This window comes from Thamnophis sirtalis, unplaced genomic scaffold, assembly GCF_051295495.1.
Source record: "Thamnophis sirtalis isolate CommonGarterSnake01/CBP01778 unplaced genomic scaffold, rThaSir2_p1.2 scaffold_9, whole genome shotgun sequence".
Lineage (NCBI taxonomy): Eukaryota > Metazoa > Chordata > Lepidosauria > Squamata > Natricidae > Thamnophis > Thamnophis sirtalis.
Genome location: NW_028261389.1, coordinates 27,511,254 through 27,535,014, shown reverse-complemented (window position 1 = coordinate 27,535,014; position 23,761 = coordinate 27,511,254). Strand labels below are relative to the sequence as shown.

The window sequence follows — 23,761 nt, the reverse complement described above, 5'->3', positions numbered from 1 at the left end:
TTCAACCCTTAAGTTGCATTATGAACTGCATTAGTCAAACAGGCAAACTTGCAACATATGGAAGCCATTTAGGCTAAAAGTTCTATCCATCAGAATAGTGTTTGTTTAAAAAGGGAAATAGAACTAATATGTTAGCTAATCACTGGGACATTTCATGAACAAAATGTCCCAATAAAGTCTTGTTATTGCTATCTTAGAATATGTTTTGTAGAGAGATTATTAGAAACTGCTCACTACTACCTCATGTGGGGAGCTATATAACTGCAATTCTATATTGGACACATACATTTTGCATAATAAATACACAGGAAAATTCACTTCCTGTTCTCTTGTGGTTGCTCAGGTGCTTCTTTTATTGACTCCTCTGTTTCTTTGTTTAGAAAGTGTGTTTTTTATTGAAAGGAAAATGTTCTTGCTTGTTGCTAAACTTCTACAGAATAGAAGTGTGAATAGACTTGGAAAAGTAGCAATGATTGTAAAAGAATGAGATTTTGTAAAGGGTGGATCTAAGAGGTGGGTGGATTGCAAAAACAATCGGCTGAGAATTGAGGCTGCTCAGTTGCCACAAAATGCCAGCTGGTATGATAAGATAAAACAGAATGGGAAGGGGAATGGAATTACCATGAACAGGTCACATGAGTATAAGTATATCAAGAGAATGAAACATTTTTAGATTTAAAAATCTAATTGAACACTTCTTAAGAAATTTGAATTGCTCCTTTGTTTCCCATCGCAGGACTGCTAAGGGTTATTTCTGGTGTTCTTCAGCTTGGGAATATTATTTTCAAGAAAGAACGTAACACAGATCAGGCTTCCATGCCGGATAATACAGGTAAATACATTTTCCTAGATATGGATTAGGGAGTGATGCTTTCTTTTCTCTGTATAGTTCATATTGTAAAATTGAGCACATTTAAAAGCAATGAGGAATTGTCCTGGATGTAACTTTTAAGTGGTTTTTATAGTTGTCTCATCATTAAATGAGATCAGCTGGTATTTTCCTTCGACTATTGAAATCAGTGAACAGGTTAAGGTTGAAATCTCCATGTCAGACTGCACGAATGCTTCTAATGAATAGAAGATAATATTCTGTAAGCATTTTACAGAAATAAAATTAGAGATGGTTCTCCAATGGAGAAGTTCTCAGCAAAAATCCTCAAAAATCAGTTCTCTATTTAAACAACACATTCATTAAAAATTATTTGGAAGAAATGCTTTGGACCTTTCATGAGTACAGTACCTTTCACATATTTATTGGAATAGCTCCACTTTTTTCTCAAGCTTCCATGTATGCAGAAAACAAAGGTGTCCATGCTTTAAAAGTCATCTTAATTTTAATGAGTGGGTCCTTTATAGCAGTGGTCTCCAATCTTGGCAACTTTAAGACTTGTGGACTTCAACTCCCAGAGTTCCTCAGCCAGCAAAGTTGGCTGAGGAACTCTGGGAGTTGAAGTTCACAGGTCTTAAAGTTGCCAAGGTTGGAGACCACTGCTTTATAGCAGCACAATGTTTTTCAAAAGTTTGTTTTCTGTTATAAGAGCTGCTATATTTGGGAGCCAAGAACAATTAATCTTGCTTGCAGGTTTATACCAAAACCAGTTTAAATGGTTTAAGTTTAAATGCCATAGTTGGACTCTACTATCAGATGTAAAACTCATGTCTTGGGGGACTTGAATATGTACTGTATTAAGACCATGGTTTCTGCTATTTGAGCATACTCTTTTTGATTAGAAATTATTGTTCTTCATTGGAGTAGCTCAATCAGAAATGAGTCTTGATATATACAATCCTCAGAGGATGTATAGGGATCATTTGTTCCCTTTTATAGATGAATTCTTTCCGTTCCCGTCTAGTCTCTCAGATGGGCTGGCTGTTGTTATGAATTAGGAGAGTTTGCTGCAAGTATTCATCTTTTCGGAATAGAATATAAGAAGTTAAAATACTAAGCATCTCCTTTTGCCTTCCTCTCTTTTAGCTGCTCAGAAAGTTTCTCACCTTCTGGGAATCAATGTTACAGACTTCACCAGAGGCATTCTCACACCTCGCATCAAAGTGGGCCGAGATTATGTCCAAAAGGCTCAGACTAAAGAGCAAGTATGTATTATACAATATGTGATGTCAGCTTTCTCAGCTGGCATTAATCAGGTAGCAATGAGCTTTCAAGCTGAATGTCCTTGGTCTATTTTTTTGTATCCTGACATTTTATCCGCATTTTCAGAAGCAGATTGAATTGCTTTGTAATATTATTCTCAGGAGCTCATAGGCAACTGTACAAGGACTGACTGGCTCTTGCATTTGAACTTGGCAAGTTGATCTCTGATCGATCCAAATTTTATGTATTATGCATATGCAACATATTTAAAACCAGTTTTATTGTAGAAATAAGCCACTTAGATATAGAAGAGTAAATAGAAAGAATAAGTCTCGCTGGCCATGTTAATTAATTAGTCTGTGACTGCAACACTAAAGATAATGCTGTTAAATATACTGTATTTTTTGGAGTATAAGACACACCTTTTTCCCTCAAAAAAGAGGCTGAAAATCTGGGTGCGTCTTATACACAAAACAGCATTTTTTGCCTCCCAAAACCCTGCCCACTTCACCAAAATGGCCGTGCATAGCTTTTAGGAGACTTCCAGAGAGCTCCTGGGGGCTGGGAGGGTAGAAATGAGCAAAAAACGGGCCGCTTTTTGCTCAATTTTGCCCCCCCCCCAGCCCTTAGAAGCACTCTATCCACTTCCTAAAGGCCTTCCATGCCCTTTTTTTGGAAAAAAAAATGGGCCCGTTTTCGGAAGGTTTGCAGAGTGCAAAAACTTTAAAAAAAATTGCCTCTTCAAAATCTTGGTGCATCTTATACTCTGGTGTGTCTTATACTCCGAAAAATATGGTAAATTGTCTTTCATCCTAACCTAGAGATATAGAACTCACAGTCTCCTAGTTTCTAGGCCAGTACCTTAACCAGTACACTACACCAAACAGGCCCTGGATGTTACATGTAGAGAAGGATTGGGAGGAATTGAAATAACTCAGAAATTCAGATCTGAAACATAGATTCATTAAGAGCCGAGGTGGCGCAGTGGTTAAATGCAGCACTGCAGGCTACTGCTAGATCAGCAGTTCAGCGGTTCAAATCTCACCGGCTCAGGGTTGACTCAGCCTTCCATCCTTCCGAGGTGGGTAAAATGAGGACCCGGATTGTTGGGGGCAATATGCTGACTCTCTGTAAACTGCTTAGAGAGGGCTGAAAGCCCTATGAAGCGGTATATAAGTCTACTGCTATTGGAGGGTGAGGGTTGGTTTTTCTTTTCTATCTGGAATGTACAATAGACATCTTACCTTTTTTCAGGCTGATTTTGCTATTGAAGCTTTGGCCAAAGCTACATATGAACGCATGTTCCGTTGGCTGGTGATGCGCATCAACAAGGCATTGGATAAGACAAAGAGGCAGGGAGCTTCTTTCATAGGAATTCTTGACATTGCCGGATTTGAAATCTTTGAAGTAAGTGAAAAGGAACAGCTGTTTAATTAATCCATCTGACATAATCTAAAAATCTCCATGAAGTAAGCATATTTTATACATTTTGCTTATTTAAGCAACAGAGAATTTAATAGAAATGGGTTTTGATAGAACTTAACACCCAATTTATATTTAGTTGCTAATTTAAAAATGTATCAGATATGCTTGAATTAAGTTAATATATGCCTAAATAAGTGAGGACTTGGAGTGGATGCTTTAGGTTGAAACATAAAAGAATCATAAATTACATACTGTTCCCTGAAGAACTCATTTGAATTATCTGTGCATTTTTATGGTCTCTGACAGTAAGAGGATGTTTCATTACCAATGTTGCCCCCAACCCTTCCTGAAATGTTAAAGAGGTCCACCATTAACTTTAAGCACAATGATGCGATGCCTCTATGATACATATTTTCTTTAATCTTGGAGACAAGGGACAAGATATTTACAGAACAAATGGAAAGTCGGAATGATTCTTCTGAAGAAACTGGATGAATTTGCTTTAAAATTTGAAAATAAAGTACAAGTTGATTTTCTGGGGGACTGTATTTTAATAGACAGATTTAATACACTAAAGAAAAATGTGTTAAGTATTTGCTTTAAAAACTTCATTTTGTAGCAGAAATGATGCATTTGGGGATATATTTGTTGCTATGAAATAATGTATCAATAAAAATGACAATCTCGATTGTGGGGGATGATAAAACATATATTACTTCAGATTGAATGGTGGTAGATGGTAAGATATGCTATTCCAAGAAGTAGAAAAAAGTACGAGTAAGCATGTAAAATAATGATCTCTTTGTGTAAAGAAAGCAAAAGAACAGAATGAAAGTTGGCAATCATTTGCTGAATGTGGTAATAGGCAACAATTACTAATTTAAATATGCTTTTTCTTTTCTATCTGGAATAGCTGAACTCATTTGAACAGATGTGCATTAATTACACCAATGAAAAGTTGCAGCAGCTCTTCAACCACACCATGTTCATTCTGGAACAAGAAGAATACCAACGGGAGGGCATAGAGTGGAACTTCATTGACTTTGGCCTGGACTTGCAGCCTTGCATTGATCTTATAGAAAAACCAGTGAGTGAGGCATCTTGTTATGGTTGTTAGCAGAGGATAGCCAGATCACTAAGGAGAGCCAGTATGTATGCATATCTATATGTATGTGTATATTAAATAGTGTAATCATTTTGTAGGGATGGAGAAAACAAGGTTATAGAGTTCAAGTCTTCTAATTGTAAAACACCTTAGGTTGGAAAACATGAAAAATTAAGGCAAGATTTGGCGAAAGAGGTGTTGAAAAACAGGTTTGACCTATACAGGAAACCACTCTTGAGTACAAATGAAAATAATATTTGTGCCTTTTATCCTGAAGTGTTAAATCTTGGCAGAAATGTTTATTTACAGTTTTTTTTTTAAATTAGGCTGGTCCTCCCGGCATTTTGGCCCTGTTGGATGAAGAGTGCTGGTTTCCAAAGGCTACAGACAAAAGCTTTGTGGAGAAGGTGGTGCAAGAGCAAGGCACTCATCCTAAATTCCAGAAACCAAAACAGCTGAAAGATAAAGCTGACTTCTGCATTATACACTATGCTGGAAAAGTAAGTACTCTTAGCGTAAAGAGAGACTAAAATGCTTCTAAATCTGCAGCTGCAGTAATCTAAGTGGATTGATGTTTTTGAGGAGGGGGGGGGAGTTCTTCAATAGTGGAAGAGAGTGCATAATCACTTATCCCACAAGGTAATAGGAAGCATATTGACCACACATTTTTGCGGTAGTTCACTAATATAAAATCCTCCCATGAAACAAGTCATGAGACCTCCTTATTTTGTCAAGGTAATAGCTAAAACATGTTGTGAGCCTGCATTTTGGAAAAGCAGAAGGCTGGGTGAACCATAACTTTTATGGATTCTGTGCCTTTGGCTATTAATTATTGTTCACTTGATGTTTTCAGCATTTTTCAGGGGTTTTAAGTCATTCACATAGAGTTCATTGTTTGTGCAATGGATCTAGACTAGTGTCTAATCTCAAAAAAGAGAGATTCATAACTGTGTCTCTTTAGACATTACTGAGGCAATTTGATAATGTGTAGTTAATACCGGCAACAAATATCTTGTCTAGGTTGATTATAAAGCTGATGAGTGGCTGATGAAGAACATGGACCCTCTCAATGATAATGTTGCTACTCTGCTACACCAGTCCTCTGATAAGTTTGTATCTGACCTATGGAGAGATGGTATGTAATCATATTGCTTTTCTTGTTTTATTTAAGAGCGTTGTCCTTTGGAAGCATGAGTTTCAGCAGCCGCCTCTTAAAATTGACAGTTGCCATTTTCATTGTTCTTAAAAATGCTTGACAATATGGTATTTCTCTTGTTACTGAAATAACAAGTTCATCAAGCAGCAGAATAATTTTCAACCATATGTTCCTCAGAACACCCCATCCAAATTTGGGACCAAAAGTCTATTTTTGCCTATTCCAGTGTTCTTAGATATCTTGCTCTTCAGAATATTTCTTGCTTTAAATCTTACTATTACTGTCTCTTTTCTTGGGTTTTTCTTTGACGTCTCTGTTCCAGAGATACAGAACGCTCAGAGAGCCTATTTCTATCAACATTTTCCTATTCTTCATCTAGAACCAGGTGACTGAGCAATGCAGCTATTGTGTTGTGTGTGATTCCTTCTAGAACCATGCAAGAAATGCTTCCATTAAATCTTCCTATTTTTTCCTGTTTCTGCTTGTCTGTCTCATTCAGTTCCTCTGCTTTTTGCTAGTAGCTTCCTCTTGAACATTGAAAAAACAGATTTTTAAGCAAGTTGTGATCTTGCAGATACAACAAAGACATATATAGATAATATCTTAAATCTCTTGCCAGTGGAAGCTGTTTCTGATTTGAAATAATTAAATACTGATTATGACACCTGTGACGCCATTAAGATTGGCAACCATATGTACTCCAACCTGATCATTGTGGGCATAAAGAACCCATTAAATACATTAATTGCTATTAAGAACTACTGTAACTGGTCAAAATAACATAGCTGATCATCTCTGGTAAATTTCTTTTTTGAAAAATTAAATATTTTCTGCCTCCAAATAGTTACTTGGGCATCAATTCTTCCAATAGAGCATTTTGGCCAAGTCTCAGTGATAGTACAAGTATCATTATTTTACATCAGTTTTGAAAACTTTCTTCCTCTTCAGTCAATTGAATAGTTACTTTTAAGAGAAAAAAGCAATATCTTAATTTTATAACCAAGCCATATGAATCATGCTTCTTGTCATTTCCTCATTTCACTATTGGCAACTTAAAGGCTTCCTTTGGGTATTATTACTGATTTTAATAAGTTTTCTCATATGATTGAGAATAGAAGAGTTGCCTTGGCTACAATCAACCATCAGTGACTTGATTAGTTCCTTTATTTAAAAAAAAAAATAAGCCCAATTCCAAGAGATTCAGTCTGCTACAATGCCTATCATCCTGACTAATTCTATAAAAAATGACTTTCTTCCTACTAAAGCAGTCAGTGCATGATATATTCTTGTAATCATCTTAGCATTCTGGTACACTGACATCAAGAAAATAAAATGAATGGACGGGTTTGGTTGCTTAGTACAAGGGCATTATACATAATATTGAAAAAAATTATCTTTGTACATACATCGGCTAAAATGCATTTTCCATACCACCTGGAATGTTTGCCTACAGTTTCATAAATTCTACATATTAAACAAATTATTGTAGTGATATAGGTTTTGTACTACAGAAGAAATTTAAACACACTGTTTTTTATATTTTTTCAACCTATTTAAGTATATGGACCTATTCCCCAGTGCTAAGCTTATGTTTGACTGTTTGTCATAATTTAGAATTACTTGATATGAGTACTTCAAGTGGTTTGCATGGAGAAAAAAAATCCTTTAACTTTTAAAGACAAACTTTATTCGAGTCATTGTTGGCATCTTGTTAAAGCAATCATAGTAAAAATATTTTAACTAAAGTCAACCCTATTGTCTCAAACTCTGTCTTATTCCTTTGACCTAATATTGCAGTTTAATCTGCCAGCTGGATCTGTCAGGCATGAGGTGGATCCAACCTGCACTTGTTGATGGTTGTTTGCTTTCTGTTTTTGTTGTTATTACAATATAAATTATGAATCCAAGTCCTATATCTATAAAGAGATGAAGCAAATCCTTTTTGCATCCTTGTTAAGTGATGCGTTCAATCATGAATGCATAGGGAGAACAATCTAATAGCTCTGTGTATTTCCTACAGTTGACCGCATAGTTGGACTGGATCAGGTTGCTGGCATCTCAGATTCAGCATTACCAGGAGCCTTTAAAACCAGGAAAGGCATGTTCCGAACAGTAGGACAATTGTATAAAGAACAACTAGCCAAACTGATGGCTACTCTGAGGAATACCAACCCCAACTTTGTCCGTTGTATCATCCCTAATCATGAGAAGAAGGTAAAATTCAACATTTTTGGATACTAGAAGTAACATCATATATGGACCATATATGAGCCTTAGATTTAATGAGGACTATAAATATTGGTATTCTTTTTGACATATTTATAATTTTGAACTATTTTGAACATAGTTTCTATTCCTAATATTTTTAAAAGGAACACTAAATGTCAAAAGTTATTTCTATGTGAAACAGGAAATATATGTACATATCAGACAAGATCTCTCTTTACTTGAATATAGTCTGCAAAGTTTTGAATGACAATAGATAATGGAATATACATGTTCACATAAGTTGAGAAATGGAATTATAAATCAATAGAGCAAGAAAAAACATGGTAGCAAGAGCAAGAAGTAACATTTTCCATACTTTTTAGTTGCTGAAACACATGTGCTTTTATTTAAAAAAATGTCCAAAAGAGACATGTTTTCATCATCCAGTATAAGGCAGTTGATATTGGAACCCAGAGATATAATTTGTTAACTAAAAAATCACAACTGAAGAAACACAGTTTTTTACTCTTGCCTGCTGAACCCCAGACGGGGGCAGATGTGGAGATGGGGGATTCAGGAATGGGTGGGAAGGAATGCTTGACTTTGTCAGTAAGTGATGAAACAGTTAATAGAAAAAAAAAGATAATTGAGAAAAACACATTAATTTGGGCCTGAAAGTAAATTTATTGAAACCATCTTGAAGTCATATGTTCTATCCCATCCGTCAAGGAGGCCCATTTTAATACATATTACAGTAATCTGCTTTTGAGGTTTTAGAATGGTTTTAGCCAGAGATGTTATCTAAAAGAAAGTGTAAAACAGAACACGCAGTATAGTTACTTGGCTACAGGGTCTTGGTAACCATGTGCTATACAGAGATCCTATTAATACTTTCCTTCACAGGCTGGAAAACTAGATCCACACTTAGTTTTGGATCAGCTTCGTTGCAATGGAGTCCTGGAAGGGATCCGTATCTGCAGGCAAGGTTTCCCTAACAGAGTTGTCTTCCAGGAGTTCAGACAAAGGTAAAACTGAGTTATAGTTTCAGATTGTGTAGTGGATTATTAACTCAAGATTGTTGGCTTCTGTGTTCATTTTTTAGCATGCCTTGGCTACTGCATTAAATAATGGTTTGTTGTTCATTCTATGGTAACACAGAATCTCTGTTCACCATTTAATAGACAGAGATATGTGAATACTGAGTGCCATTCGGTGGGGAAGGTATAAGCAGGATCATACCTGCAGGCACATCCTATTAACATTTCTTTTTGTGCTAATAAGTATGACTCTCAAATGCTGTAATGTCAGTTGTGACATGTTTTTGATAAAACAACTAACAAGGTTGCTTCATTTTTTTTATAATTAAACATGGAATCTTCTTCCAGAATTCCATTGGAAAAAAAGTCTTGTTATTCCTAGTTTATGTTTCATGCACTTGAATACAATTTAATGACAGAACTATATTATTTCTCTTAGATATGAGATCTTGACTCCAAATGCCATTCCTAAAGGTTTCATGGATGGAAAACAAGCTTGCGTGCTCATGGTGAGTCTCCTGTTTGAAATGAAGTTGTAAGAAACTAAACTTACTCCTTCATTATCTGGAGTACTTTGAAATTTGAATGTTTAAAATTTCTAAACCAGTCCTCTCAACTGATGTGTTCCAGAAAAAATAAAATTCCCTAAGAACATAACCATTTAAAGTAATCTGGAGGGCCCCAGCTTGTGGAAAATGCATGTAATATTTTATATATTGAATTAATCCCATTCATTCATTCATTCATTCATTCATTCATTCATTCATTCATTCAAAGTAGCCATCCACCTCAAACCAGTGATGCTAGGTGCAAACAATCATTAAAACAGAACAGTTAAAACACAATACAAACAAGGAATTAAATAGTCAGGAAATATTATAATCAGTGTCAATATAACCAGGAAATGGGGCCCTTCACACACTAAGGAGCCAAGCTATTAATAACCAGATTTTCAAGATCTTTTGAATGGCCAGCAGGGTTAGAGCCATTCTAATCTCTAAGAAGGAGGCTATTCCAGAGGCTATGGCATCACTTAGTCCCCACCAGCTGACATCCCTTGATTGATGGGATGTCCATTGTGTCAGACCAGATTAGAGGGCTAGAATCAGAATACAGTCCCTTATGTAGTCTGGTCTCAAGCAATGAAGGGCTTTAAAAGTGACCACTGGCACCCAGAAAAACACTGGCAACAATAATGCAGCTCCCGAAGCACTGATGTTATATGTGCTGAATAGCCCACACTATTTACAGCTTGTATCACTGAAGCTTCCAAATGCTTCTTAAGGGCAGCCCCATTAGAACGTGTCGAGATTATCCAAACGAGAGGGCATGATTGACAGTGAGCAGTCTCTTATTATTGCTCATGGATCATTTCTAAAATTTAAGTTTTTCTTTAAAAAAAACTGTTTTAAGATGAATGTTCTGCTTGTTGATAGTTTTAGAACAGAAGATTGTATGTCCTGAAACTTCTTTTTTAAGGTCTTTGCCTCAGTTAGCAAAGTTCTGTGCTAATTAGCTCAAGTTTGCTGAGTATTTGACTGCATATTTGAATATTTGAGAAGCTTGTGCAAAGCCCCCTTAGCTTATTTAACGACTGAGTGTGATAAGAAATGATAAATGAATACATTTTTCAATATTGACAACTTAACATTCGTCTTTTTCATTTTAGATCAAAGCCTTAGAACTAGACCCAAATCTTTATCGAATTGGACAGAGCAAAGTATTTTTCCGAGCAGGTGTTCTTGCTCACCTTGAGGAAGAAAGAGACTTGAAGATCACCGATGTCATCATTGGGTTCCAGGCATGCTGTAGAGGCTACTTAGCTAGAAAGTACGTATACGTTAATGCGTAATCCCTTCTCATGAATGTCATTAGCTGGCAACAAATTACTGGTAATTCTGAATTTAGTCAACTTTGAAAATTGGCAATCAGGATCTTTTAACATAGGTAAATGGAATCAGTCTGTATGTGTGTGTAAAATTTTATCATGGCAGAGAAGAAAAGATTGAGAATTAAACACAGCGATGGGGAAGGAAAAGTGCAATTGTGTGACAGCTCTACTAATGAGTAAGCATGAAAGAATCTGAGGTCACTTTTTTTCCCCATTTCAGGGCTTTTGCCAAACGCCAGCAACAATTAACAGCAATGAAGGTGCTGCAGAGGAACTGTGCTGCCTATTTAAAGCTTCGCAACTGGCAGTGGTGGCGACTGTTTACAAAGGTATGACTTGGAAGAAACTTCAGGAATAGGAAGGTCAGCCACAGCACTAGATAGGTATCCATTCTTCACTAGTTGCTCTGTCCAGTGTTTAAGCTTTATACTGATTAGATCAAGTACTCCTCCAGTGATAAATCTGTAATTGTGAAATAACTTACTCCTGAAATGGTCTCTCGGCAGGTAAAGCCACTGTTGCAAGTGAGTAGGCAAGAAGAAGAAATGCTGGCCAAGGAAGAAGAACTGTTGAAGGTGAAGGAAAAGCAGGTGGCTGCTGAAGGCAGGTTGAATGAAATGGAAACTCTCCATACACAGGTGCGTAAGTGGCTAGCCCTCTGATGTGCCCCTTTATGACTTATTCATATTCTTTAAAGTATCGTAACTGACTTTGGGGTAGCATTTTATCAACTTATGTTTCACATTAATGGTTGAATAATTACAAAACGGATGGCTGCTGCTGTGTTTTTTTTTAGGTTTGGTAATGAGCACAGAATACTTTTCATCATAGCATTATGTGAAATACACATTTCTCTGTATTTTTTTAATTTACATTTAAATGATACATGAAGTAGGGAGGTAAATTTCTTCATTGGATAGACTATCGTTTGGAATGGAGTAGAAATTAATGTGGGATTTAATAATAAAAAAAAAACCTTGCCCTCCCTTCCCCGATATATAGGTTATAGCATATAAAGTTGTATGTATATGCTTCTCTAATACAGACTCCTATCCAGGTGTTTCTTGGAGCAGTCTATACCTGATTCATGCAGGGCAGAGAGTTTATTAATTTGCCATTGCATAAATCTCTTTTCCTGTGGAGTGCTTTTAAATGTCAGCTGGTGTTCAACTTAATCTATTCTATTACCTCTCCTAGCAGGGAGAAATGTGTGGCTGACAGACTAAGAAGTTAGCATTAAAAAACAGCACATACAGGAATTCAAATGCAGATAGTATTGTGCAGCTACAGAACATTTAAAGTTTAGTTTCAAGGATCATATGAAAATGAAATTGAACAAAATTGTTTCTTGGAAGTAATGGAAACTCAGAATAGCTGCTGATATGGATCAATGTAAGCTGCACATGAATAACATATAAAACATAAAATTAATTAGGAGGAGGTAAACCACTGAAGAAAACCATGAAATAAGATGCTGCTTTTTCTGTTATGTTATTTTAAAACTTTTTGCTTCCTATTTTTAAAATCCATTAACATAGGAATGGAAATACTTGAATTTACACTACTGCACTAATGGCATGGACAATAGACAGACTGAATCACCCATCCGTGGTGGGTGTGAATGGTGTGAATAAAACCTGCCATTGGTCTGCTTGCAGAAACTTTTGCAAAATTATAAATTATTTGCCTTGTGATTTTCTTGTTTAGCTCATGTCAGAGAAAATGCAGTTACAAGAGCAGTTGCAAGCAGAGATCGAGCTCTGTGCTGAGGCAGAGGAGATCAGAACCCGCTTGACAGCTAAAAAACAAGAGCTGGAGGAGATATGCCATGACTTGGAATCTAGAGTGGAGGAAGAAGAGGAGCGGTGTCAGCATCTACAAACTGAGAAAAAGAAGATGCAGCAAAACATTCAGGTAATGTACAAAATAGGCATGTTGACATACTGCAATACCTAATGGTTGATGTAATGGAGGTGAAAGAAGACAGTATAACAAAAGATAGCAAAATTTGGGTGATGGACAAAAGTGGGTTCTGTAAAGTCATGCCTTCAATATAGGTTTTGTTATTTCCATTCAGACATTCTAGTTGTTGAAAAAAAAAGATGGGTTTATAATTCTTAGAAAGGGATAGAAGAATCTAAAACTGGCCTGGATACTTTATGCCATGTTTTCCTTGTTTGTGCAGGAGCTGGAAGAGCAGCTGGAAGAAGAAGAAAGTGCCAGGCAAAAACTACAGCTGGAGAAAGTTACCACTGAAGCAAAACTAAAGAAACTGGAGGAAGACTTGATAGTCTTTGAAGATCAGAACTGCAAATTGGCCAAGGTAAACAAAATGTTGCTATATGGTGAAGTGGCAAAAGAGATGAAACATATCTCATCATTTTCATCATGAATGTGAGAATTCACATTCATGATGAAATGTTTCCTTTGCCAATCTCTGGTAGTGTATAAATAACTGGAGATTGTTAATATGGATAACGTCGTTCTGTACGTACTAAATGAATATTCCTAATCCATTTGGTATTTGGGTAAGGTCTTAAATGCTTGTAATTTCTGCAATTAACACTTTGAATAGATATTCTGATATCTGATTCCCTACATCCCCTCCATGCAATTATTGTTCTAGCTAATCAAATTAGTTGTATGGTTACATTCAATTAGGAGTACACTTAATATAGAATGAAAAGGAAGATGTTTTTCAATATTCATTTTTGTGGAATGCTTCATTAAAGGATTAGACAATATAAAATTATGATTTTAATCCAACTGTTTAGTTGGGAGGTAGGATCTGTGTCGACAGAAACTCCATAGGCCTGAAATTGGAAAAAGCTATTTCAGTAATTGGTTGATTGAATATTTATCATTGATTGCTGTTACTTCCCTTAGTTCTTTAGAAGTATCAACATTGATACCAGAGTCAGTAACGTCATTAAGAAAGAAACTGTACAGGGAATAACTACAGCATAGCTATAGCTGATCACTTGTATCACTAAACCACTTGCCTCACTGGTGAGAAGAGTATGGACATCAAGATAATGATCGATGATTAACAAATGTTGATCTTCCTTTCAGGGAAAAGTAAATTCATGATACATTTTATATTTGTTTTTTCGGCACTTTTCAAAAGTATAAGAAATTATTCAAAAACATGTTCATGGCAAGTAAAATACTTCAAAAGATTGCTTGAATTATGATTGTTTTTATGTAACCTTTATGTGTTTGTTTAGATAATTTTACATTTAATTTTAAATAATTTTAATGTGTATTTAATGCTTTTGTGAGGTGTCTTGGTCAATAAATTGAAGGAAGTTCTTTCTTGTAGAAATGTAGAGCTTCAGCAAAAGTTGCAGAAGATCCCTGTCCTGGGCTTAAATATGCTGGGTTATATACATTTGTTTCTAAATATTGAAACTAGGTAGTAGCAAAAAGAGGTCTTTCAGTTGTCAAATGTTGACTTTCTTTTTAAAAAAAGAAGTCAATAATTATTTGGATACAGGCTTCCTAACACAAAAGAATCATTAAGGACCCAGGTGTGCTATATGCTGCCCTAGCTGCATTTTTGTGATGATAATTCTGATTTTCAGTTATTGAGGCGTTTCAGTATATTGCTAGGAAATAGCTCAGGTGTGATTAATTTCATTTAAAAGTTTCATTTAGGAAATAACTTATCACCATCACGATTACATTTTTTTTAGGAAAAGAAATTATTGGAAGAAAGGATTTCAGAGTTCACTACTAACCTGACAGAGGAAGAAGAAAAATCAAAGAGTTTAGCTAAACTCAAGAACAAACACGAGGCTATGATAACAGAACTGGAAGGTAGGAGAAAGACCCTCTAAGAGGTGGATTTATTCAGCTTCTCCCCATCAGAATTTCTTACTCGCCATAGAAAAGCAGTTACATCTTTATTGGAGACTGAATCTCAAAGAGTTAATGTCACAGTCACAGAGTTTGTATGTGACATATTGATCAGTCAGATAGAACCATTCAGTGGCTGATTGGTTGAAGGTTACACACTCAGGCAAGCTGTGCTCTGAATAAAAACAACGTCTAAAATAGACAAGTGAAGAAGGAGGGCTAGTTTAATTTCTCCTCTTGGGGGAATATCTTTCTTCTTGTGTATACATTGGTGACTGAATCTTGAGGTTTCTGTTGCAACTAATAACTCTAAAATATAGATGTCTGTAGTTATTAATTATACTAGCTTAAGGGTTAAACATTTTTAAAATTGAGGATCATTCCAACATTCAGAATGTTAGTGATGGTTTTCCACCATTGACATAAAGATGATGATGTCTGCTTTAGCCTCAATGTTTTATGGAGAGGAATGAATTAACCCAAAGCGTCCAAGGGTAATATTTCTCACTCTTGGATTTAATTTTAATGTGGAAGCCTGAACGGGGAACTGTGCTCTAGGCCATCATCTCTGCCACATGCAGGTGTAAGTTATTACACTTTGGCTCTTTGTGTATTTGAAGAGCATTCTGAAATCCAAGATGCATCCAATTCTATTATTATTTTCTTCAGAACGATTACGCCGGGAAGAAAAGCATCGTCAAGAATTGGAAAAGACTCGCAGAAAACTAGAGGGAGACTCCACAGATCTGCACGATCAAATTGCTGAACTGCAAGCTCAAATAGCAGAACTCAAAATGCTGCTGGCAAAAAAAGAAGAGGAGCTTCAAGCAGCTTTGGCTAGGTGAGCCTAGTTGTATTTCTAATTGGAGGTGGGATGGGGATAGCAGACCTCTGATTTAAAAAAACAAATAGAGTCATGACATCTCATGACCTATCAGTTGGCATCAGTTTAAAGCAGGGGTCTCCAACCTTGGCCACTTTAATACTTGTGGACTTCAAGTTCCAGAATGCTAGAATTCTGGGAGTTGAAGTCCACAAATCTTAAAGTGGCCAAGGTTGGAGACCCCTGACCACTCTAGTAGTTAGCCTTCTCAAATTAACCAGTATTGATACTTTCTCTGGTATGGAAAAATGAAACTAAGCACTTCAAATTATAGATGTTACAATTATAGATGTAACAAGTTCACATGTTAATAACTTGTTAGAATAGCCCTATACAAGTTTATTCAGAAGTAAATTCTAGTGAGGACAGAAGGATTTTCTTCCAGGTAAATGTATGTAAGAATTTTATACTTCTCTGTATAAAAACATAAAATAATGTAGCATGTTGTTTGTGCCTTTGAACTATGCAGGGTGGAAGAGGAGGCTGCTCAGAAGAACATGGCTCTGAAGAAGATCCGTGAACTTGAATCCCAAATAACAGAATTGCAGGAAGATTTGGAATCTGAACGAGCTTTTCGAAACAAAGCAGAGAAGCAGAAGAGGGATTTGGGTGAAGAGCTTGAGGCTCTTAAGACTGAGCTAGAGGATACCCTAGACTCAACTGCAGCACAGCAGGAACTCAGGTGATTGTAAAATTCTGTCATCTTGTGCAATTCCCTTAGATATCCTCCCTTTCCCTCCCTCCCTCCCTCTCTCTCTCTCCCTCCCCTCCCCTCCCTCTCTCTCCCTCCCCTCCCCTCCCTCTCTCTCTCTCATCCATCCATCCATCCATCCAATTTATATATCAATAAGCGACTCTGGGCAGCTCTTTTTATATGCTGAGTTTCAATCGCTATATTAACTTTGAGATACTATATTAACTTTGGGATTAATGGTTGTCTAACAAAGGTTTTTGTGACTTCCTGATAGGTCAAAACGTGAGCAAGAAGTGACTATTCTAAAGAAAGCCCTGGATGAAGAGGCAAAAACTCACGAGGCTCAGATACAGGAGATGAGGCAGAAGCATGGCCAGGCGATAGAAGAGCTGGCCGAACAGCTGGAACAAACTAAACGAGTATGTAATGAGTATTTTCATTAGTTAAATATCCTGATAAGGGCCAAGATTGTGTTTTAGTTTCTGTATCTGAGCACAGCACAGATGCAGTTTGCAGCGTTTAGAATAGATTGCCCATTGCATGAATTATATTCAGAAATGATGCAGTAGAGATTAAAGATGAAGCTGTCGCATAATGTTTTTGAAAATGGGTCACTCATTTCAATATCTGAAAAGCAATAGAGAGAGAGGCTTGATTTAAGAATGGATGGTAATTAGACAAGCTAATAGTTAATTTAGATTGTGTTTTACCTATGAGGGAAAGTGTATTTTGGGTATTATATAAATATTTTTTCTTATCATAACTGGTAAATCTGCAGAATCTTTTCAGTTTGCTTTATTGGCAAAAACATTATGAGCATGCAGGAAGCTTCAGTTCACAGTAACACAAATCTTGTTAAGACAGAATTGAAAGCCTACAGGTTCACTCTTCCAGTGGTGTCCAAATCCGTATCAGCATTCTGACTCCTGCATCAGCATTTTATTTTAAATTAGTGACATTAAGACTTCTAGAACAGTCATGCCTCAATATACAATTGTTCTTGTCTTCTAAAGGTGAAAGTGAATCTTGAAAAGGCAAAACAATGCCTGGAGAGTGATTGTGCTGAACTCTCCAATGAGGTGAAAGTACTTCTGCAGAGCAAAGGAGACTCTGAGCACAAAAGGAAGAGGGTTGACACTCAACTCCAAGAGCTGCAAGTGAAATTCACGGAAGGGGAGAGAATCCGGACCGAACTCACTGAGAGAGTTAACAAGTTGCAGGTAAGGATTCAATACAAGTTCCCTTTGGGTTCTTGATATCTTGCAAATACAGGAGGAAAAAACCTGTGTTGAAACCCCTAGAATTATTGCTTCACACCTAGTTCCAGATTATATCAAATATACTAAATAGCTTTGCAAGAGTTTATGTAGTTACCACCGTTAAAGCCCTACATGGCACAGAATTAGGTTACCTGTGGGACTGCCTCTCTCTGAGAGTATCTGTCTTTCCTATTAGGTTTGTTAGGGTATGTTCCAGGCTTTTCCCTTAAATGCTGTTACCTGATTGTACTTTGGAGGCACACCTGTTCAGCCATCCCCCCTGCCAGGGGTTAAATTCAGCAGGTTCTGGAGAACCAGTAGCGGAAATTTTGAGTAGTTTGGAGAACTGGCAAATATCACCTCTGGCTGGTCCCAGAGTGGGGTGGGAATGGAGATTTTGCACTATCCTTCTCCCAGGAGGGGGAAGGGAATGGAGATTTTGCAGTATCCTTTCCCTGCCACTCCCACCAAGCCATGCCCACAGAAGTGGTAGAAAAAATTGTTGAATGTCACCATTGCCTCCAGCCCTTTGGAATAGTTTCCCACCTGACATCTGAGGGATCCCTATTCTTTTAGCCTTCAAGAGGGCGTGAAGACCTACCCCTTCTCTCAGGTATTGCGCTAGGATGGGTGTAGAATTGTGAGAATGATTGGTCTGGCACTTGAGGGAAAGAATACTTTTGTTTTTAACTATGTTTGTTTGTGAATTCTTGTGAGCTGCCTAGAATCATCATAGGAGAATTGGTGGCCACATAAGTCCTGTAAATAAATAAAATACCGTGTTTGCAATTTAGATGGATAATAAGCATCTAATATAAATACGCTGCTTGCTATGTGTTTTGCCTGCCATATTAAGATGATACCCAGTAATAAATGACAAGCCTTTCGATAATGGATGGTTTCAATGTTTTTTTAGGTTGAGTTAGACAACGTCACTGGCCTTTTGAATCAGTCTGATAGCAAATCTATTAAATTAGCAAAAGATTTCTCTACGTTGGAATCACAACTGCAGGATACACAGGTGAGCTGCCTAATATATATATTTTTATGATTGACCACAGTGACATTTTAAAATATCATTACGTTTTCTATTTACCAGTGACAGATCTTTTAGCTTGACTGAGAAATGCAGATTGGATTTCGTAGCTAACTTCAAGTGTTATCAATAGCCACCCCTTTTTCTGCAATAGGATCATATGATTCATACTGAACTTTGGAAAACTTTAAAACAGAAAAACTGCACCTTTTCTAAATCAAATTCTGTTCTGTACTTTGGAAGAAAATGCAGCATTCTTGATCCTTAGTTCTTATTCCAAGTTGGGACCCAAAAAAGAAACAGAGGCCCTTTCTAGTTAAGTTGTAAATTAAAAGTACTTTTATGACTCTTCAGTTTATCCATTATTATAGGAACTGCTTCAGGAGGAAACCCGTCAAAAACTGAGCCTTAGCACCAAGCTGAAACAGATGGAAGATGAGAAGAATAGTTTCAAAGACCAACTAGAGGAAGAAGAAGAAGCAAAGAAGAATCTGGGAAAACAGATTTCTGCCCTTCAGTTTCAGGTACTATAGAACAAATTTACAGACTGGATCTGTTAATATTAAATTAGCCTAAAGATGGACAGATCCAAAAGAACTGTGTTAATATTTTTTAAAACACTCTGGGAATGAGCTTTTAGGATAAAGAATAAAAATATAATGCTATTAATCTGATATGGAAGTAGAATCTTTCCATTTCTTTTTAATACTGCTAGGATTGGAATGTGGGGAAGAATGTATGACCCTGAGGATTGCTGGATTGTGCAGATTATATCCAAATCAAGCTTTCAGAGATACTTTGTTCTGTTATGTGAAATATTGGATTAATATATTGGGTGGGAATGGAATATTGATTTGAATAGCTTTTCTGTTTTATATAGAGCTACTCTGGATCGCTACCTTTGCAAGCTGCATGGTATTTTATCCCCATACTGCTGCATGAGAATGCCATCATGCCGCTTCACTGTTTTAAAAAATTGTCCACCTCTTCAATTTTCTTACAATTTTTAAGAGGCCTACTTTACATTCCTTTTTCTTTTTGCAAAAGTGTATTAAAACCCCATCTCTTATTTTCTAGTTAGTTAAACAATGTTCTTTCCTTACCTAGATTGTAGAAATGAAGAAGAAGATGGATGAAAGCATAGTTTGTCTGGAATCAGTAGAAGAAATCAAGAAGAAGCTTCAGAAAGATTTGGAGGCTATGAGCCAACGTTATGAAGAAAAAGCAGCTGCTTATGACAAGCTGGAAAAGACTAAGACCAGGCTCCAGCAAGAGCTGGATGATATTGCTGTGGATTTGGATCATCAGCGGCAAATAGTTTCTAACCTGGAGAAAAAACAAAAGAAATTTGATCAGGTACATGTCATTATATTTTGGGTAAACACCTTTGCCCTGATACTTCAGTGAAAGAGTGGAGGCGTCTGTGCAGTAAAATATTTACTGTATTTGTCTCTTGCAACAAAAGTTACCACCATTTTGACACATTTCCTTTATTTGGTTTTGATTTGAAAAAAAAAAAACACCTACGAGCTACACTTGTACTTTTTCTAGCTCAGTTGTGGCAGGGTGGCAACTGCTGTATTTTGGGACAAAAACTGATCAGTTAACTTTTCATCCTAACCCATATCTGGAATTGATGACTAACCTGTATGAGATGCTCCTATTGTTTCATTGGTGATAACTGAAGGGACAAGCATTCCAGATAGCCGTGCATTTATTTGGAAATCTTATTGTCCCATCGTTGTTTCTTTTCCAGCTGTTAGCAGAGGAGAAAACAATATCTGCCAAATATGCCGAAGAACGGGACCGTGCTGAAGCAGAAGCACGAGAAAAGGAAACAAAAACCCTTTCCTTGGCTAGAGCCTTGGAGGAAGCCATAGAGCAGAAAGCAGAGCTAGAGCGGCTGAATAAGCAGTTCCGGACAGAAATGGAGGATTTGATGAGTTCAAAAGATGATGTTGGCAAAAGTGTAAGTTGATAGTATTTCAGTGAAAGTGATTACCATTAATACAGGCTTGTGATAAGAAGCTTTAGCGGGAAATTGGATTACTTTGCACTTTCAGTAAGGTTATAAAAAGAGATGCCAAACCAGAAAGGTTGGGGAACACCGTTTTAACAGTTCTTTATAGGTTTCCCTGCTTCCTGCCTACATATGAATAGGTGCTAATATTTATTTAGTGCTTTAATTTCAATATATATTAATTGTCTGAGATGAGAAGCTAGATGCAGGAACTCCTGATCAAGTTAATTTCTGTTTTTTATTAAAGTAAAATGTCCAGAGAATACTAGGAATATTAAGAGAGGCAGAGAATTGTTAATAAATGACTTACTACCTTTAAAGCTTTATGTAGCACAGGACCAGGTTATCTGTCAGTTGACCTCTCCCTAAGGATCTTAGATGTTGCCATCTTATGGGACCTAGGAAGAATCCTTTTACTGTGGCAGCCCTGTTCTCTGCACCATCCTTCCCCACTAGACCTGGTCTCCCCTCCCCCCTCCCCAACAACAACTGGGACAGAGCGAGATTGATGAGATGACCTGGTTGTGGGCTGCATGAGAGATTTCAGCTATGGTGCCACGTTTTGCTATGTTTTATTGCTCATGGTTTTAATATTTTTCATTGCAATTTGTAACAAATTATTATATGTTTTACTTTTTTTTTTATTGTGAGCTGCCCAGAGTTTGGTATAAGATGGACGGCTGTATAAATGTTTTTAACTACATAAATTATTTATACCTTAGTTTTTAAAATACTGGACAATAAAAACAATGGCTGTGCCAATATAGGGAAGCTAATTTTGTATCTGTATGCTATAGGTTCATGAATTGGAAAAGTCAAAAAGAGCTCTGGAACAACAAGTAGAAGAGATGAAGACTCAGTTGGAAGAACTAGAGGATGAACTGCAGGCCACAGAAGATGCCAAATTGCGCTTAGAAGTAAACCAACAAGCCATGAAGGCACAGTTCGAGCGAGATCTCCAGGCCCGAGATGAACAAAATGAAGAAAAGAGAAAGCAGCTAACGAGACAGGTAGAATTTCAGAGATCTTGGAAATTCCTGAAATGTTGTTTGCAACCTTTACTGGAAAACTTTAGCTAGGCAATAAGATTAATTACCAATTCTCTGATGATTTAGTAAGCATTCTTTTTTCTTTTTTTTTGGGTGGTCCCCTTGCATTAGGATTTGGGATCTGGATTGTGTTAATGAGTAAATCGTCTATGCTTTGATTCCTTACAGGTGCGAGAAATGGAAGTAGAGCTGGAAGATGAAAGAAAACAGCGCTCTATTGCTGTAGCTGCCAGAAAGAAGCTGGAAATGGATCTCAAGGATTTGGAGGCCCATATAGACTCTGCTAACAAGAGTCGTGAGGAAACTATTAAACAGCTCCGGAAGTTACAGGTGAGGTTTGCCACTTGTGTAATACTGGTTTTTGGTTGCTATGTCACAAGCAGATGAACTGAAGTAAGCAATCCAAACAATCATCAAGGCTTAGCAGTTATTATTTTAATTTAGGAAAGAAGTCTAGTTATATGAATCTTCAGATAGTTTTTATGAAAACTCTGTTTCCTTTTAGACCAGGACGTTACCTTCATTAGCTAACAACCAGTTCCACACTGGTCTTTTTTATTTTGGTTGGCCCAGTGGCCTCTAGTTCTAGGTGTTATCTAACGGGAAATGGACTAATGACATTCCTGAGCCACAGTAGTATCCATGTCAGTGGGGGACTGTAATTGTTGAGGCATCTGGTAAGGTGAACAACATGAAGGTGTAGTGATGAGCAGTCTGCCTCCTGCTGGAGTTCGAGGCATCCACCCACTCGGTCCTTAATTGGGCTTTTGTCTTTCCTTCAGAAGTAGAAGAGTTTAACCAATCCTTGGGAACTAAGTCGAACTCACCTGATAACATTCCTTTTAACTGTTTCAAAGAGAGAATGCTTTATGTGTAGAAGTTCTCACATTGAATCTTTGGGTGCACTAGTTAAAAATTGTTGGGTTGCGGAGTTGAAAAGTATTAGATGCCTGAAGTCTTGGAGACCGGTTGACAATAAATTAGACTTGTCTTGGGCAAAGTCCACAGTGAATCTGATTTGTTATAAATCAGATTCACTGTGGACTTTGTTATAAATTTATATAAACTTACATAAAATTTGTTATATAAGTTTCATATACTCATTAATTTACCTATAACTTTTTAGGCCCAGATGAAGGATTGCATGCGTGAACTGGATGACACACGTGGCTCAAGAGAAGAAATTTTGGCACAGGCTAAAGAGAATGAAAAGAAGTTGAAGAGTATGGAAGCAGAAATGATTCAAATGCAGGAGGTAATTAATTTTTTGGAGGAGGGGGACCCTAATAGAATATACATGCCTGGAAAAAAAATGGAGCAGTTAAAAAATAATTTATTAGCACCATTGATTATAACTCTCCATATATTTCTGTCCCTACTTTTGCTACCACCACTTACATAAAATTATTTTGTTACATTGCTTTTTGTTCTTTAAATATCTCAGTTCATTCTTTTTGAAGACATCATCATATTTGTCATAGTTTTCTCTCCCTTCTCAGTCTGTTCCCTGGTGCTTCTTACGTTTCTTTTGCAATTCAATCTTTATTTATTCTCTCTAAATGACCTAAATACTACAAGTACTTTGTGCTGGTCACTTCAATTTACATTCATTCTGTACATAATTTCAGTGACAGTATTTTGTTGCTTTATCACGCATATTTCTTAAGTACTTCTTTTCCACTACATTCAGTTTACTCATTTGCTTCAATTCCATCCAGATAATTTCATTATTTTAAAATTATTTCACTGTGCTTGAGGGTCCTTGTTAAGCCTTCTTCATCAACTTCCAACACAATTTTGTTTCCATGAAAATTGCTTTAGATTTTCTTCTCTTTTAACCTTTACTGTCACTTTCTCTTTTTCAGCCCTTTTTTCAGCTATTGTTTTTCCTGTGTAAACATTATATAATGTTGTCCTCTCATTCTGTCATTACATTATAGTGATACTGTAACATAATTTTATGCAGTCTGTTCTAAACAATATCCACATCCGATTTCCTTAAGGCCATTTTCCATTCATTGAACACTTTATTATATAGGATACATATC

General features: G+C 36.7%; 1 protein-coding gene across 4 annotated transcripts in view; it reads left to right on the top strand.

Moving 5' to 3' along the window:
• MYH9 (myosin heavy chain 9) overlaps nt 1–23,761 on the top strand; it is a 64,994-nt gene that overhangs the window by 33,668 nt on the left and 7,565 nt on the right. For all 4 annotated transcript variants that reach the window (XM_014070244.2, XM_014070243.2, XM_014070242.2 and 1 more), the window contains exons 10-35: nt 737–832; nt 1,976–2,094; nt 3,347–3,499; nt 4,431–4,604; nt 4,949–5,122; nt 5,643–5,757; nt 7,799–7,992; nt 8,890–9,011; nt 9,463–9,532; nt 10,693–10,853; nt 11,135–11,243; nt 11,421–11,552; nt 12,622–12,828; nt 13,100–13,237; nt 14,610–14,733; nt 15,442–15,613; nt 16,125–16,337; nt 16,624–16,768; nt 17,363–17,569; nt 18,525–18,629; nt 19,016–19,168; nt 19,752–20,000; nt 20,401–20,613; nt 21,462–21,674; nt 21,882–22,043; nt 22,840–22,968. In XM_014070244.2, the coding sequence (XP_013925719.2) occupies nt 737–832; nt 1,976–2,094; nt 3,347–3,499; nt 4,431–4,604; nt 4,949–5,122; nt 5,643–5,757; nt 7,799–7,992; nt 8,890–9,011; nt 9,463–9,532; nt 10,693–10,853; nt 11,135–11,243; nt 11,421–11,552; nt 12,622–12,828; nt 13,100–13,237; nt 14,610–14,733; nt 15,442–15,613; nt 16,125–16,337; nt 16,624–16,768; nt 17,363–17,569; nt 18,525–18,629; nt 19,016–19,168; nt 19,752–20,000; nt 20,401–20,613; nt 21,462–21,674; nt 21,882–22,043; nt 22,840–22,968 (4,049 nt within the window). The remainder of the gene's footprint in view (nt 1–736; nt 833–1,975; nt 2,095–3,346; nt 3,500–4,430; nt 4,605–4,948; nt 5,123–5,642; nt 5,758–7,798; nt 7,993–8,889; nt 9,012–9,462; nt 9,533–10,692; nt 10,854–11,134; nt 11,244–11,420; nt 11,553–12,621; nt 12,829–13,099; nt 13,238–14,609; nt 14,734–15,441; nt 15,614–16,124; nt 16,338–16,623; nt 16,769–17,362; nt 17,570–18,524; nt 18,630–19,015; nt 19,169–19,751; nt 20,001–20,400; nt 20,614–21,461; nt 21,675–21,881; nt 22,044–22,839; nt 22,969–23,761) is intronic.